The 13955-nt window shown below is 40.4% G+C and overlaps 2 protein-coding genes across 4 annotated transcripts in view; one reads left to right on the forward strand and one right to left on the reverse strand.

Annotated features, from left to right (window-relative positions):
- The window catches only part of LOC138975540 (uncharacterized), a 40044-nt gene extending 32111 nt beyond the window's left edge, over window positions 1-7933 (forward strand). For all 3 annotated transcript variants that reach the window (XM_070348260.1, XM_070348254.1, XM_070348267.1), the window contains exons 4-6: window positions 1454-1637; window positions 3222-3339; window positions 6919-7933. In XM_070348260.1, coding sequence (XP_070204361.1) covers window positions 1454-1637; window positions 3222-3339; window positions 6919-7017 — 401 coding nt within the window. In that variant the 3' untranslated portion in view covers window positions 7018-7933. The remainder of the gene's footprint in view (window positions 1-1453; window positions 1638-3221; window positions 3340-6918) is intronic.
- Window positions 7934-8295: 362 nt separating this feature from the next.
- On the reverse strand, window positions 8296-13309 carry LOC138975562 (RIIa domain-containing protein 1-like). The gene is made up of 4 exons (XM_070348279.1): window positions 13157-13309; window positions 12293-12369; window positions 11685-11731; window positions 8296-8953 (listed from the first exon to the last, which is right to left on the reverse strand). Exons 1-4 carry the CDS (start codon window positions 13271-13273, stop codon window positions 8856-8858), a joined length of 339 nt encoding a protein of 112 aa, XP_070204380.1. The 5' UTR covers window positions 13274-13309; the 3' UTR covers window positions 8296-8855.
- Window positions 13310-13955: the final 646 nt, after the last annotated feature.

A 13955-nucleotide genomic window follows, 5' to 3' on the forward strand; every position in this document is an offset into this window, starting at 1 on the left:
ACATTGTATGGAAAGATGTGTACAGAAATGTCATCGCTCAATTTAGAATGGGCGTTTCACAGATAAATATCCACAGATATCGCTTCCAAAATTCAACAGAAAACAAGTGTTGCCCCTTTTGTGAAGATAAATTAGAGACCGAAATCCATTTTTTGTTTGAATGCCAAACATATTGTGAGTTAAGAATAAAGTATTTAGCACAGTTTTTAAGTGTTGGTGATCAGTTGGGCAGTATGATTACCATGTTTAAAAAACAAGACACAGAAACAATTGTAGATTTAGCAAAGTTTTCTTTTTTTGCATTTCAGTTAAGATTGTCAATGTTAAATAATAATGAGGATTAATTGTCGCTGAAGGTTTTGTTGTTGCTGTATTTATTGTTCGGTTGTATGTATATATTAGGCAGCATTGATGTGCAAGATTATAGATAGAGGAAAGCTTGGAACAGACCACTGTGTATTTTGCATACGTTTAAAAATCATGTTTTCTAGTTTTTCCTGTGATTCATGTGTACCCCCCCCCCCCCCCCCCCCCATTGAAAGGGGCTGTAGGCCCATATTCAATTAAACTGTGTCAGTGTCTCTCTCTTGTTCAAAACTAGTCAAGCCTTCTCTGGCTCTATGGTGTGGAACTCCATTCCGTCTGTAATAAGATCATTAACCTCACTAAAGAGTTATTAAACAAGCTCTGCATAATCATTATATGTCTACCTAGATGGCTATACTAGTCTTAACATGTGCAAGTAGCTGTCAACAATTGGCAAAGCTTTATGAATTACAAAAATATGTTCTTTATTACATGTATTATGTGGAATTTATGTTGCGATTTTCCATCATCATCATCAACATCATCATCATCATCATCATCATCATCATCATCATCATCATCATCATCATCATCATCATCATCATTTGTTGTTTGTGTTTATTTGCTTGTTTGCTTACTTGTCGATTGTTTGCTGGTTCGTTCGTTTAATTTGTTTATTTGTCATGTTGTTTTACTTGTTTATCATTTATTAGACATTTGTATTAGGAGTAAGGACCGGTTGTAAGAACAGGCGTCGCCTTAAACCTCTATCCTCTAACCTGTAAATCCTCCTGTTTTGATTAAGTTCCCCATACCTCCCTCCTACATTTTGTTCTTCTGGTTAATAATTGTGTTGTCCACCATCATGAAAACTTGTGTAACTTAGCATTGTTATGGCCACGTCAAATAAGCATCTGCTTGAGTTCGTGTCCTAGCTGCATTTTTGTCAATTGTTTCATGTCATGTATTTTGAATAAAATTGTGTTTAAACCAAACCTCTATCCTTGAAAAATAAAGTTCCATCATCATCTCTCTCTCTCTCTCTCTCTCTCTCTCTCTCTCTCTCTCTCTCTCTCTCTCTCTCTCTCTCTCTCTCTCTTTCTCTCTCTCTCTCTCTCATTTCAGTTGAACTTTATACTGTCAACAGAACCAGTCAACATGAATATGAGCGATCGTTCAGTTATCATGAACAGAGGGTTGTCACCCCGTCGTGCGGCCCCCAAATACCCTGGAAGCCGGTCCCTAACGCACTATGGGAGCTTCGGAAACCGCGAGGATCCCAACCCTTACATTGGCGGTCTCGACCTCCACGCCTCTCCCTACAATGCTAAGTAAGCGGGGTGGTTCTTGTTTTTCTGCAAATAGTAATGACTGTACTGTTGTTGTTGTTATTGTTGTTGTTGTTGTTGTTGTTGTTGTTGTTGTTGTTGTTGTTGTTGTTGTTGTTGTCCCGTGTGTATTTTTTCTTCTTCTTTTCTTCTCGTGTTTCTTTCTTTATTTTATTTCCTTATTTTAAGTCAATTTTTTCGCAGCCTATCTAGCTTCCCGCAAGCTATTAAAATAATCAAAATCCTTCAGCATATATTTGTATAATCTTCAAAGACGCATTGAATGAACGTTTTATTTTCTTTATAATGGAAGAACATTATTTCATACTCTTACACAAATTGCTCCGTCCCCACAGAAGACTGTATCACAATGAAGAAGATAAATGAGCAGGCACTTTAAATCGACCAGTCCTAGCTAAGACTATGACACAGACGCCTGTGCTTGTCTCCTGACTATAGCTGGCTCTGGGAAGAACAGACACGTGACTGCTGAATGACGATAAAGACATGATGATGATGATGATGATGATGATGACGACGATGACGATGACGACGTTGACGACGATAATGATGATAATGATAGTATTGATGAGAACAATTGAAACAGTGATGACAATGTGCAAAAACACATTAGTTTTGTTTGTAAATGTGCCTTTTTTGAGTTGCGCAAGATTTCCTCTGTCAGATCATTCCTGACACTCCAAGCCACTGTTCAACTTGTCTCCTCTCTGATCCTGAGTCGACTTGACTACTGCAACTCATTGCTTGCCGGCCTCCCCACTGAAGAACTTGATCGCTTACAGAGAGTCCAGAACAGTGCTGCAAGGCTCATTCTGCAGAAGTCTAAGAAAGACCATGTCACTCCCCTACTTACCACCCTTCACTGGCTTCCTATGAAGTATAGAATCGAGTACAAGCTGGCTCTGTTAGGGTACCGCTGTTTTGAGAAATCACTTCCCCCCTATTTGTCCCATTCCCTCAGTATCTACGAGCCATCCCGTTCTCTCAGATCCTCCTCTGAAAAACTCCTTCGCATCCCCAAAACCAGGACCAAGACCTTTGGTGAAAGAACCTTTAGGTACCAGATTCCGACCGTCTGGAACTCGCTTCCAAGTTCTCTCCGTGACTCCAGCAGCCTTTCCTCCTTCAAAACACAACTCAAAACATACCTGTTTCGTAAAGCCTTTGCTTAGCCTGAGTAGACTCTCCACAACTCTATTCTGTTTTGGAACTCTCTACGTATACCCTGCATGTGCTTTATGGTCTATTTGTCAATGGTATCTTTGTGTGTGCGCGTGCGTGCGTGTGTGTGTGTGTGTGTGTGTGTGTACTTTTAACATTGTACGCTAAGTTTTGCTTAGTGCTTGGGATCTTGGTGTTATGTCTCAGTTAAATGTATGCTTTGTATGCTTGTTGATTTGTGCTAGTTTATTCTATAATGAATTTGTAAAGCGCCTGGAGCCAATTGATGGGACTCGCGCTATAGAAAAGTTATTTATTATTATTATTATTATTATTATTATTATTATTATTATTATTATTATTATTATTATTATTATTATTATTATATGTGTGTGTGTGCAACAGCCGCGGGTTCAACCAGGGCATCACCTCGCACAGCTCGAGACAGAGCAGACCCATGCACCGTCACCTGAGGACAGCGAGCAAGGGCGAGGAGTACCTGCACAACAGCAGCATCTTCTACGTATGTATCGCCATCCCTTGTGCGTGTATCACGTGTGGCTGTCGGTCTGAATCAGTCGGTGGACACGTGCGCGCAGCTCAGGCATCTGTGCGATGAATATAAGATGTTTGGTGGCTGGTTGACAGACCAGCGTTATTGTTGGTCCGAGTGGGGGGGGGGGGGGGGGGGCATATCGTCTTCGGTTTCATCTTTATCAGCGAAGGCCGAAGGCCGAGGTTGATAAAAATCTCCTTCTTCTCGATCGCTCAGACAGGGACTCCGGAACTTCTGATGAAGTTTGCAGTACAGCGAAGACTCCGCAGGGTGCCGAAGATCTTCTCCTGAACTGGTGTGTCCGCAGGCCATGTTTCTGCTCGTAGTTTCTAGTGGATTGGACAGTGTTGGAGGAGGTGCTCCACTGTCATGTCTGCGATGCCACAGTGGCATACAGGCGTGTCCCCAATGTTGATAAAGATGAAAACCGAAGGCAATATGCTCCCCAAGGACCATACAAAAATGCTGGTCTGACAAAAAGCTACCAAACATAGTTTTTGTCATTATTTTTGATGAACAAAAGTACGCAAAATAACAGACGGGATCCTTATTCTCAACGTAATTTTTAGATGCAAATGCGGGCCTCAAAGCGCGTCACAGGAGTTCGAGACAACACGTCATGCTTGTCTGTGACGCCAAAGGTAACTTCTTCGTCGCTTTTCTTCCAGTCTAACAATGTACAGAGCAGCCGTCATATTTGCGAGTTCCGTAAGTTGTTGGCGTATTCCTTTTCTTTTAAGAGTTTTCTGACTTTTCGTTGTACATTTTGCGATTACAGAGATAAGTTGCAAATAGACTTGACCCACAAGTCAGCAGCGAATGTGATAAACGGGTTATCTCCCCTGAAAAGCGAAGCAAGCTTCGAAGATGGCGACGATGGAAAAGAGAAGAACTGTGAGCGAACTGCGAAAGGTGTGTGTGTGTGTGTGTGTGTGTGTGATGTGTGTCAGTGTGTGTGTATATGCGCGTGCTGTGTGTGATGTGTGTCAGTGTGTGTGTATGCGCGTGCTGTGTGTGTGTGTGGCTGTGCTTGCGTGAGCTTGTGTGTGTGTGAGAGAGAGAGAGAGAGAGCGATAGTGAGAGTAGGGTATGGTTGTTGGTGAAAGTTGAGTTGGACGCTGGGGTTGGGCGGGTGTGTGTGTCAGAGAGGGTTGTGTGTGTGTGGGGGGTGGGGGTGGACTGCGTGTGTGTGTTTATTTGTGTGTGTGAGGGTTGTGTGTGTGTGGGGGGGTTGACTGCATGTGTGGGTTTATCAGTTTGTGCGTGTGAGGGTTGTGTGTGTGTGTGTGTGTGTGGGACTGCGTGTGTGTGGTTATTTGTGTGTGGTGTGTGTGTGCCTTTCGCCTTGTATTGAGGAAATTAAACTGCGTTTGCGTATTATGTGTGTGTTTGCAAGCGTCCGTGTATGTTAGGCATATCTCAGTAGGTGTGTGTATGTGCGCGTACGTGCAATGTGTGTGCGTGCGCGCGTGTGTTTGTGTATGTATGTATGTATGTGTGTGTGTGTGTGTGTGTGTGTGTGTGAGAGAGAGAGAGAGAGAGAGAGAGAGAGAGAGAGAGAGAGCGATAGTGAGAGTAGGGTATGGTTGTTGGTGAAAGTTGAGTTGGACGCTGGGGTTGGGCGGGTGTGTGTGTCAGAGAGGGTTGTGTGTATGTGTGGGGGGGGGGCTGGACTGCGTGTGTGTGTTTATTTGTGTGTGTGAGGGTTGTGTGTGTGGGGGGGGTTGACTGCGTGTGTGGGTTTATTTGTGTGTGTGAGGGTTGTGTGTGTGTGTGTGTGTGTGTGGGACTGCGTGTGTGGGTTTATTTGTGTGTGGTGTGTGTGTGCCTTTCGCCTTGTATTGAGGAAATTAAACTGCGTTTGCGTATTATGTGTGTGTTTGCAAGCGTGCGTGTATGTTAGGCATATCTCAGTAGGTGTACGTGTGTGTATGTGCGCGTACGTGCAATGTGTGTGCGTGCGCGCGTGTGTTTGTGTATGTATGTATGTGTGTGTGTGTGTGTGTGTGTGTGTGTGTGTGTGTGTGTGTGTGTGTGTGTGTGTGTGTGTGTGAGAGATAAACAAACTATCAAGAACAAAACAAAACTGAACAAACGAAATGTTTTCCCCCAACTCTGATTATTGCTTGTTTCGGAGACGACTGTGATTTTGACTTTTTGAGTAAGCCTACACGAACACACAAGCTCAATACAGCCGGCAACAAGTTCGCCGGTCGGGGCAGTGAAATACTATTTCAAATAGATCTATTTCACTAAGAATGTCAATGGATATAGGGCAACATACTTGTTTTTTAAATCAGTGATTGATTAGATCGTCATATTTTTGTGACACTGAGACCAAACCATCAAAAAATTAGCAATAGGCCTTGAATCAAAGTCGTGCGAGATCTGACCTTGCTGCAAATGTACGTGTACGACTTGATTGTGTTGACGTTCAACTGGTAAGCTGGGCGATTGCAGGCTTTTATCCAGCGAAGGCAGCGATCTAGATGGTACAGATGCTTTCCCGGTTTCACAAATGGGATGAATTTCACGCCAACACAGCGTTCAGGATACCTATCATCCGTTTTACATTGTCCCCAAGCACAGAGCTTGTTAGCAGCATTTGTGTGTGTTTGCTTCCTAAAACAAGGGAAGTAACTCCCAGAGTCTCGATATGTGGATATGGTTAATTGGCAATGAGTCGCCGCGGTAATCATCAACATTGATTGGGTCTTTGAGAGTGAATGCTTACAATCGTTGTCCTCGGAAACACGAACCCAAAGCCGCGATGGTTCCAGACATCAAACAGTCAGCCTGATTGGCTTTTACTTTGACAATCCACGTTTCGGAAGCTCAAACCCATTAACCACCTCGATTTGTTTCATAGGGAACATTGTTATTTGTTCCCAAGCTGGTTATGAATGAAAACTCGTTAAAATGATGACAATCTATTTGTTGCGATGAAGGTGTTTGCTCGCCTTTCTGAGTTTAACCCTCTTTTTGTCCATTTTTAGTTTGGCAGTCGTTCCTTAATTCTGTGTTGGATGGATGGATGGATCAACTGAATGGACTTAATGTTTGATTTTGATATATAATTAATGCATTGGAATTTTAGTTGTGCTGAAAAATGAGTGGTTTTTTCTGTGTATTGACGTTGTGTCCGACACAGTGATTCCTCAGTGATTTCTTCCCCTGTAATCTATCTTGTGCATCATCACAGATCCGTTCAAGCTTACTCGAGATATCAGCATCCTTCCGCTTGATCACAAACCACAATTTAATAGTCTGCCTGCTGTCTGTGCAGAGTAAACAATTTTTGCTCAATTAATTTCGCAAATTAAAACAGGTGTCACTCAGGAATTTAATTCAGCGAATCATTCAAACTCTGCCCAGAAAGCAGCAAGGCTGTAGCTTTTTGGTAACGTCAATTCAAGTGGAAGGATTATAATGTAAAGGCATGGACAGACCTGTGATGATCTACATGACCGCGTACACGAGAAGAAAGGTACCTTCACAGATCGAGGATGTCAGTGGTTGAATGCAGTTTTTGTTTCTCTTTTGCAGAGCACTACCCCCATGGCGACTGGTTACTTCAGCATCCACCCGGACTGGGTGTCCGAGCGTCTGTCTCTCCGGCGTTCTCAATCACTGCTGTCTTTTTAGCTTTTAACCCAAACTTAGCTCCTGTGCTAGTATTATTACCATCAGTTCAAGTCACATTCAGGCTTTGGGAACTCTACTGCTGGGGACAAAAACGTTTGTGGTTCCTTTTTCGAACAATGAAAGTAATGTCGTGCAGAGGCGAGACTATCACACAACTGCAAACATGAAGAAAGGAGACAGAGAAAAAAATGACCAGTTGTTGTTTTATAATAGAGCGAGGTGTAATTGAAATTGTGGCCGGTTTAGCTACAACAATTAAAACTTGTCAGAACAAGTTGTCAATACAAAAACACAAAAGGACCATTAATTGAATCAAAAGATAAACCCAAAACTTGTGGCAGATTCTTACTCTATGTGAGTTATGTCAAAGTTTCCTTATAAACTCAATTCATTGACGCAGTTGTACATATATATGTTTGTTTCCCGTCCTTTTGTTTTGGACTGCAGTCTTGTGCATGCACGCGATTCAAGTCCGCCCTAATGCATGCATACAAAACATGTGTGGTCAAATTATTTAAAACCTAAATTGTCAAATCAATTTATTTGTTGATCAAGTTTTCTTTCTTTGTTTATAATGGTATATTCCATTGACACAGTACCAAAAACAGTATTAAACACTCGTTCACTATTGAATCTGAGAGGTTTGCCTTTGAATTTGTGTCCGTCCACTTTTTATCTGAAACTGCATTTTGCTATTCAAGTATTATTTCACTTTTTCATGATGTAATGTGTGTCATTTATGTAAATGTTCACTATGAACGTAAAGCTTTACCATGTGTATGTATGCATGTCCTAAAAACACTTGAAAAAAAACCTGATCTGATATTTATTGTCACATTTCTGCATTAAAATCTTACTTTACAGTAAACACTTAATAATCTCATTGCTTTTCAATTAAATCATTTTCTTCAAGCTACATCTTTGTTCTACATTTTGTACTATCTTATGAAAATTAAAAATATAAAAATTATGATCAAAATCAAATTTCCGAAATCGATTTAAAAACAATTTCATCTTATTCCTTGTCGGTTCCTGATTCCAAAAACATATAGATATGATATGTTTGGATTAAAAACACGCTCAGAAAGTTAAAACAAAGAGAGGTACAGAAAAGCGTGCCATGCAGCACAGCGAAACCACTACCGCGGACTACGGACATTGTGAAAAAATGCAGTGCGTTCACTTTCATTCTGTGAGTTCCACAGCTTGACTAAATGTAGTAATTTTGCCTTACGCGACTTGTTTCTTGTTTCTGTGCCCAAACAAACAACAATGACATTTTTTAATACTTGAAAGAAACTTTTATTGGACAATGTAAAATAGAAAAAAACATATGCACATAATTAAGCAAACACACACATACACACACACGCACACAGTCACACACACACACGCAAATAATAATAATAAAAACTGTTCACTTACACATACACAGTATCTAAAAAATGTAACAGTCAAGACAGTCACACCAGTATCATCAGGAACATACAACTGAAAGCATAATTCCCAGAAATATCAACAAGGCTTACGCAGCCCTTTCATAACAACAAATACAGCTGTATTCCACCACCACACCCACAAATAATATTATAAGCCCAAAGCATGATTACTTTATCAGCTAAAGGATTTTTAACTATTACACCTTCTACCCTTATGTCCCTTTCTTCTTGATACACATATAATGTACAAATGAATCTCATCAACAACAAAAAACAGTTTGCGTTAAATAGACTTTGCACAGTCACGATTTTCTTTGACAAAAGCTCATGGGGAAAATTAATACGTCAGACCATATCAATACAAAATCATCAGGAGGAAGGTAGAGTAAGGGAAAGAACTTAGATCTTCTGAAGAATCTTGTTTTGCTTGATCAGAACTTGTCTCTCTTCTAGTTGTTTTTGAACAACTCCCGGCAACTCAGGTTTGGTGAAATAGTCTGAAAAATAGAAAAAAGAAACATGTTTCAACAAAAATCTCAACAGAGTAATTCACAGCAATTGATTAAAATAAAAACAGAGAAACTATAAGAGAAGGGTAGGGATAGAAAAAACGGGTTACTGCAAGAAGGAAAGACTGTATCAATCGGCATGTTACTAACATAATAACTAGCATAGTTAATTGTTCTCAGGCCAAGGTCTTCGGTCACTGGCTCATATTTTTGTGATCTGACACATTGTTCTGACGACTGGCTGGTCGACCCTCCCATACTTTTGATGTGTAAGATGTCTTCTGACAGAACAATAATTTTGTAGCGAGGAGATTAGGACCTATGCATTTTTCAATCTAGATCTAACTGACCTATTGTCCTCTAAGTCTGGGAATAACACTGACATAACATACTGTAATTCAGCCCCCAGAGATGGATGGGACTGACTTACTATGTGATGTGTACATGACAACTTCATAACAATTTGCTTATAGCCAAGGGCGCTGTCCCTTATGTGTAACTCATGAAGACAAAATGATGCAGAGAAAAATAAATATATATATATATCAATCCAAAATCTGCCAGGGAAAAGCTAACATGAGAATGAATTGTAAGTAGCCAATATATATGCATTTTGTAGATCAATGTGTAATTAATTATTGAGATATTACTGAATGGCCGGCCACAGTATTTTGCCAAAATGCAAATCAGGTTATTTTTGGAACTGTTCAAGAGTTTATTAGATAGACATTTAGGCTTTGTAATTGAGTTTTCACATTAATTCCAGTTCCCTCACATCATCCTCAGAAAAAACTCCTCCGCACCCCAAGGATGATAGGACTAAAACATTTGGCGAAAGAACCTTTAGATATCAGATACAGACTGTATGGAACGCGCTTCCAAATTATCTCCGCAATGCCTGTAGTCTTGCGTCTTTCAAAACCCATCTTTGAAAACACATCTCTTCTGTAAAGCCTTTACATAATTTTTCCATATACATATAGCTGTTTCAGCATACTCTGTAGTTTACCACCTGCCTGTACATTATAAGTATGCCTTGTGTGGTCACGTGCTTGCAGAAGATAAAAGAGAGAGAGAGCACGGAGAGGCAGAGAGGGAGAGAGAGAGAGAGACACACAGAGAGAGAGAAAGAGAGAGAGAGAGAAAGAGAGAGAGAGAGAGAGATTCTTATTGTAAGTAGTTAGTACGTTTGCTTGCTGAATTTTGTTGTTGTTGTGTGTCAATCAATTTGGTCAACAAAAATTAATGAGATTGGTCATTAAAAATCTGAAAATTGTAATTAACAATATTTCTTTATAAAATGATCTTATAATAATTTCATCTTATTCTTCGTTATTTCTTGATTCCCCAAACATATAAATATGTTATATTTGGATTAAAATTGAAAATTAAAAATATGAAAATTATGATTAAAATTAAATTTCCGAAATTGATTTAAAAACAATTTTATTTTATTCCTTGTCGGTTTCTGATTCAAAAAACATATAGATATGTTATGTTTGGATTAAAAACAAGCACAGAAAGTTTAAACGAATAGAGGTACAGAAAAGCGTGCTATCCCGCTCAGCGCAACCGCTACCGCGCTATACTGCCTTGTCAATTTCACTGCCTTTTACACGAGCGGGGGATTGACGATGCTATACGGTCTTGGGAAAAAAAATGCAGTGCATTCAGTTTCATTCTGTGAGTTCAACAGCTTGACTAAATGTAGTAATTTCGCCTTACGCAACTTGTTTTCTTTTTCTTTTTCTTGTCTGTCGGACATAAACAACGGAATCTACAGTCACCCCAGGCCCTGAGAGTCAGAGAGTCGAAAACCTCAGTACTCAGCATCACGGCCGGCGTGTCATGTTATTCACACGAGGTGATGGTTGAGGGCAAACCTTTGATCAGATGTGGTGGCAAAAGATAGCTGCTGTGTGTAACCTCATTCATGCATTGACATTCATACCCTTTTTTTGCTCAGCCTGGACTATTGAGACGAACAGTAGATTACCTCACAGATCTGTTAAATCTTGCCTCTTTTCTTGCCTCGTTGATACCCCCACACAATGTCAGAGTCAAACACCTTTAGACACAGCTACTTGGCTTTTGTCTCAATGGACCTGGCCTTCAACTGACCTATTCTCTGCCTACACTACAGACAGTGGCTGGGGGCTTTGCAGAGGGAGAGGGTGGTGAGAGGGCTAGGGTTAGATGGTGGGGAGTGGGTGGGGGAGAGAGAAGGGTACGGGAGAGTATTTCCAACTGGACAGTGAAAAGTCACTGCCTCAAGACTCGAAAGCGATCAATAAAACCAATCAAAAAGAAATTACAACATGAAGCTCTATATCTAGTTCTGAGACGAGACCAAGGGTAGGGGGGATGGTGGTGAGAGAGGTGAAGGGAGGGGGAATATTTACAGTGTCATGTGCGGGTCTGCCTCTGTGAGTAATTGTGTGACTGCTTTCATGGATTGCCTGTGTCTCCAGTGTCATGAGGATTTTTTTTATCTCTCTTGTTTTTACACCATTGATTAAAGTTATTTTTTCAGAATGGGTTGTTTTTTCCTCTCAGTTATAAGTTTTAGTAGTTTAATGTTATAGTGTTAGTACAAGTAGTGGCTCACAAGTAGCATAGACTCATTTAGTTTGATTGTTTGTGTTTGAGATGGGGGGGGGGGGGGGGCACCCCTACCATGACTGGCAACAGAAAAGCAGAACAATTAAACAGATTTTACCTGCAGCAAATTCCCTGATATCCTCTGGTCTTTTCTGAAGAGTCTCCCTGGAACATAGAAGCCATGCACAAAACCATCAACATTTAATTAGTTTTAAAATACTTTCTCTCTCTCTCTCTCTGTCTCTGTCTTTCTCTGTAACACACATGCACGCACGCGCACACACACACACACACGCGCGCGCGCGCCGGCGAGGGTATATGCATGAACATGCACACATCATGGAAAAGACACGCACTAAGGAGAGCAAAAAAAGTAAGTTACCGATGACAATTAAGGAAAATAAATGAGGGTCGGTTATTTTCTTTTCTTTATTTTTGCTTCCAATGCAGTTGGGTTTTTATTTACACAAACTCATGTGGCTTTTCATATGCCGGAAATCATACTAGCTGTGTCCCCTCGATTTAGGAGAAGTGTAACTTTCCTTCCGTAGTCTGCAAAATGAAGGGTCCAAAAGTTCTAGGATCAGTCTGGGAATCTGAAAAATAATTCCTTGGCTAAAAGAAACCAAATTTCTCCCTTCGATTCATGGAACCTTTCTTCTTCACCTTCCTTGTATAATAAATTGTGTGTGTGTTTGTTCTGACAACTGACACATGAATACTCACCCAAGGAATCCTGCCAAGATGCACTCCACTTCTGGGTGTTCCCTCAGATATTTCTCATTTTCCATTCGAGTTTTGATCTGTTACAAGATTAAAAAAAAAAAAAGATATATGTTAGTTGTTACAATGTATAAAGGTGATTATTCGTAAGGCAACAAAGGAACACACACACAACAACCAGAACAGTGACATGGATTCCACTGCTGGAAACTGAGAAAAAAAACTGAAAAGGCTGGGGCCCCTTGCCAGGTGTATGGGCAGCAACCATTCTGCAATGGGTGTAAGCAAACACTAATTATTGCTACACTGTGATATTTCCTTTCAAAACTACACAAGTGTGTACATCACATGGTATGCAAGCAGAGTTTCCTGCTTCCTTGAATACTTACATCACAAAATAACCAACGAATGATTTTATTATTATTGTGATCATTTTTATTTTTATTTATAATCGTCCAGAGAGACAGCGACAGACAGACACACAGAGACAGACAGACAGAGAGAGAGAGAGAGAGAGACTGAGAGAGAGATCAAATCAAATCAAATCAAATCAAATTTTATTTTACGAGGGTTGTGGCATAAGCAGGAACAGACAATTCTTTTTTGTTGGCCTAATCTTGTGAGAGAGAGAGAGAGAGAGAGAGAGAGACTCAGAGAGAGAGAGAGAGATCAAATCAAATCAAATCAAATTTTATTTTTCGAGGGTTGTGGCATAAGCAATACAACGAGCTTTTTTTCAACCAGCCCTCGTTCAGAGAGGGGACTAATCTAATCTGTAATCACAGAGAGAGAGAGAGAGAGAGAGAGAGAGAGAGAGAGAGAGAGAGAGAGAGAGAGTTGTGCCCCAAAACAAAGTTGCACGAAAACCTTGAATTTGTTGAGTTCTTCCTGCTGCTTTTTGCTCAAAGCTCCAAGATCGTTATCTCCTCCTAAATCATAGGATTCCATTCCTTCTGGAGCTTTATGCTTTGGTTGTTCCGCCATCTTGGAATATTGCCTTGACGACTGACGTCAAGAGAAGGGAGGTTAGACCGATAACGTGTTGTCTGATTCGGCACGAGTTAGGTCCCTTCCACAGTCGACACGCACACACACACCGCTTTCACCGCAAAATCAGTTCAAGCCAAACCAAACCAAAAGTTCAATGTCCCCAATCCTAAGACAGATCAAGTTTAGCCTATTCTGGCAAAGTCGTGTGGGATTTTATGCCAGAATTTGTTAGGCTGAGTCCAAGTGAGTCTCAATACATTTTTTTTTAAATCCCAGACATTTCATTGTAGGCTATTTGATGTCAAATTACAAACAAACAAATCAAAGTGATGGAAGACTTCGTTTCAGATTTATTTTCAAATGTGTCCAAAGCATCAGTGTTTCGTTATGTAAAAAAACAAAACATTGATGAAAACAAAAAATTGATAACACATTGGCTCAAAAGCATACATGTATGTTCAGTAATTTTCCCACAGCCGCTGTACAGTATATAACGCTTAGTATTCGTGCAAAGCCAGTTTTGAGTACATATTTCTATGATTTCTATTTTCTACATTTTTCTCTCCATTTGTATGTCCGTATGTGATTGGAGTAGTTCCTCTCTGGGCGAGAGCTGGTTGTAAATAAGCTCGGTAATGCCACAACCCTATAGTGAACTAAAATTGGTTTCGATTTG

The sequence above is a fragment of the Littorina saxatilis genome, linkage group LG1 (assembly GCF_037325665.1).
Source record: "Littorina saxatilis isolate snail1 linkage group LG1, US_GU_Lsax_2.0, whole genome shotgun sequence".
NCBI lineage: Eukaryota > Metazoa > Mollusca > Gastropoda > Littorinimorpha > Littorinidae > Littorina > Littorina saxatilis.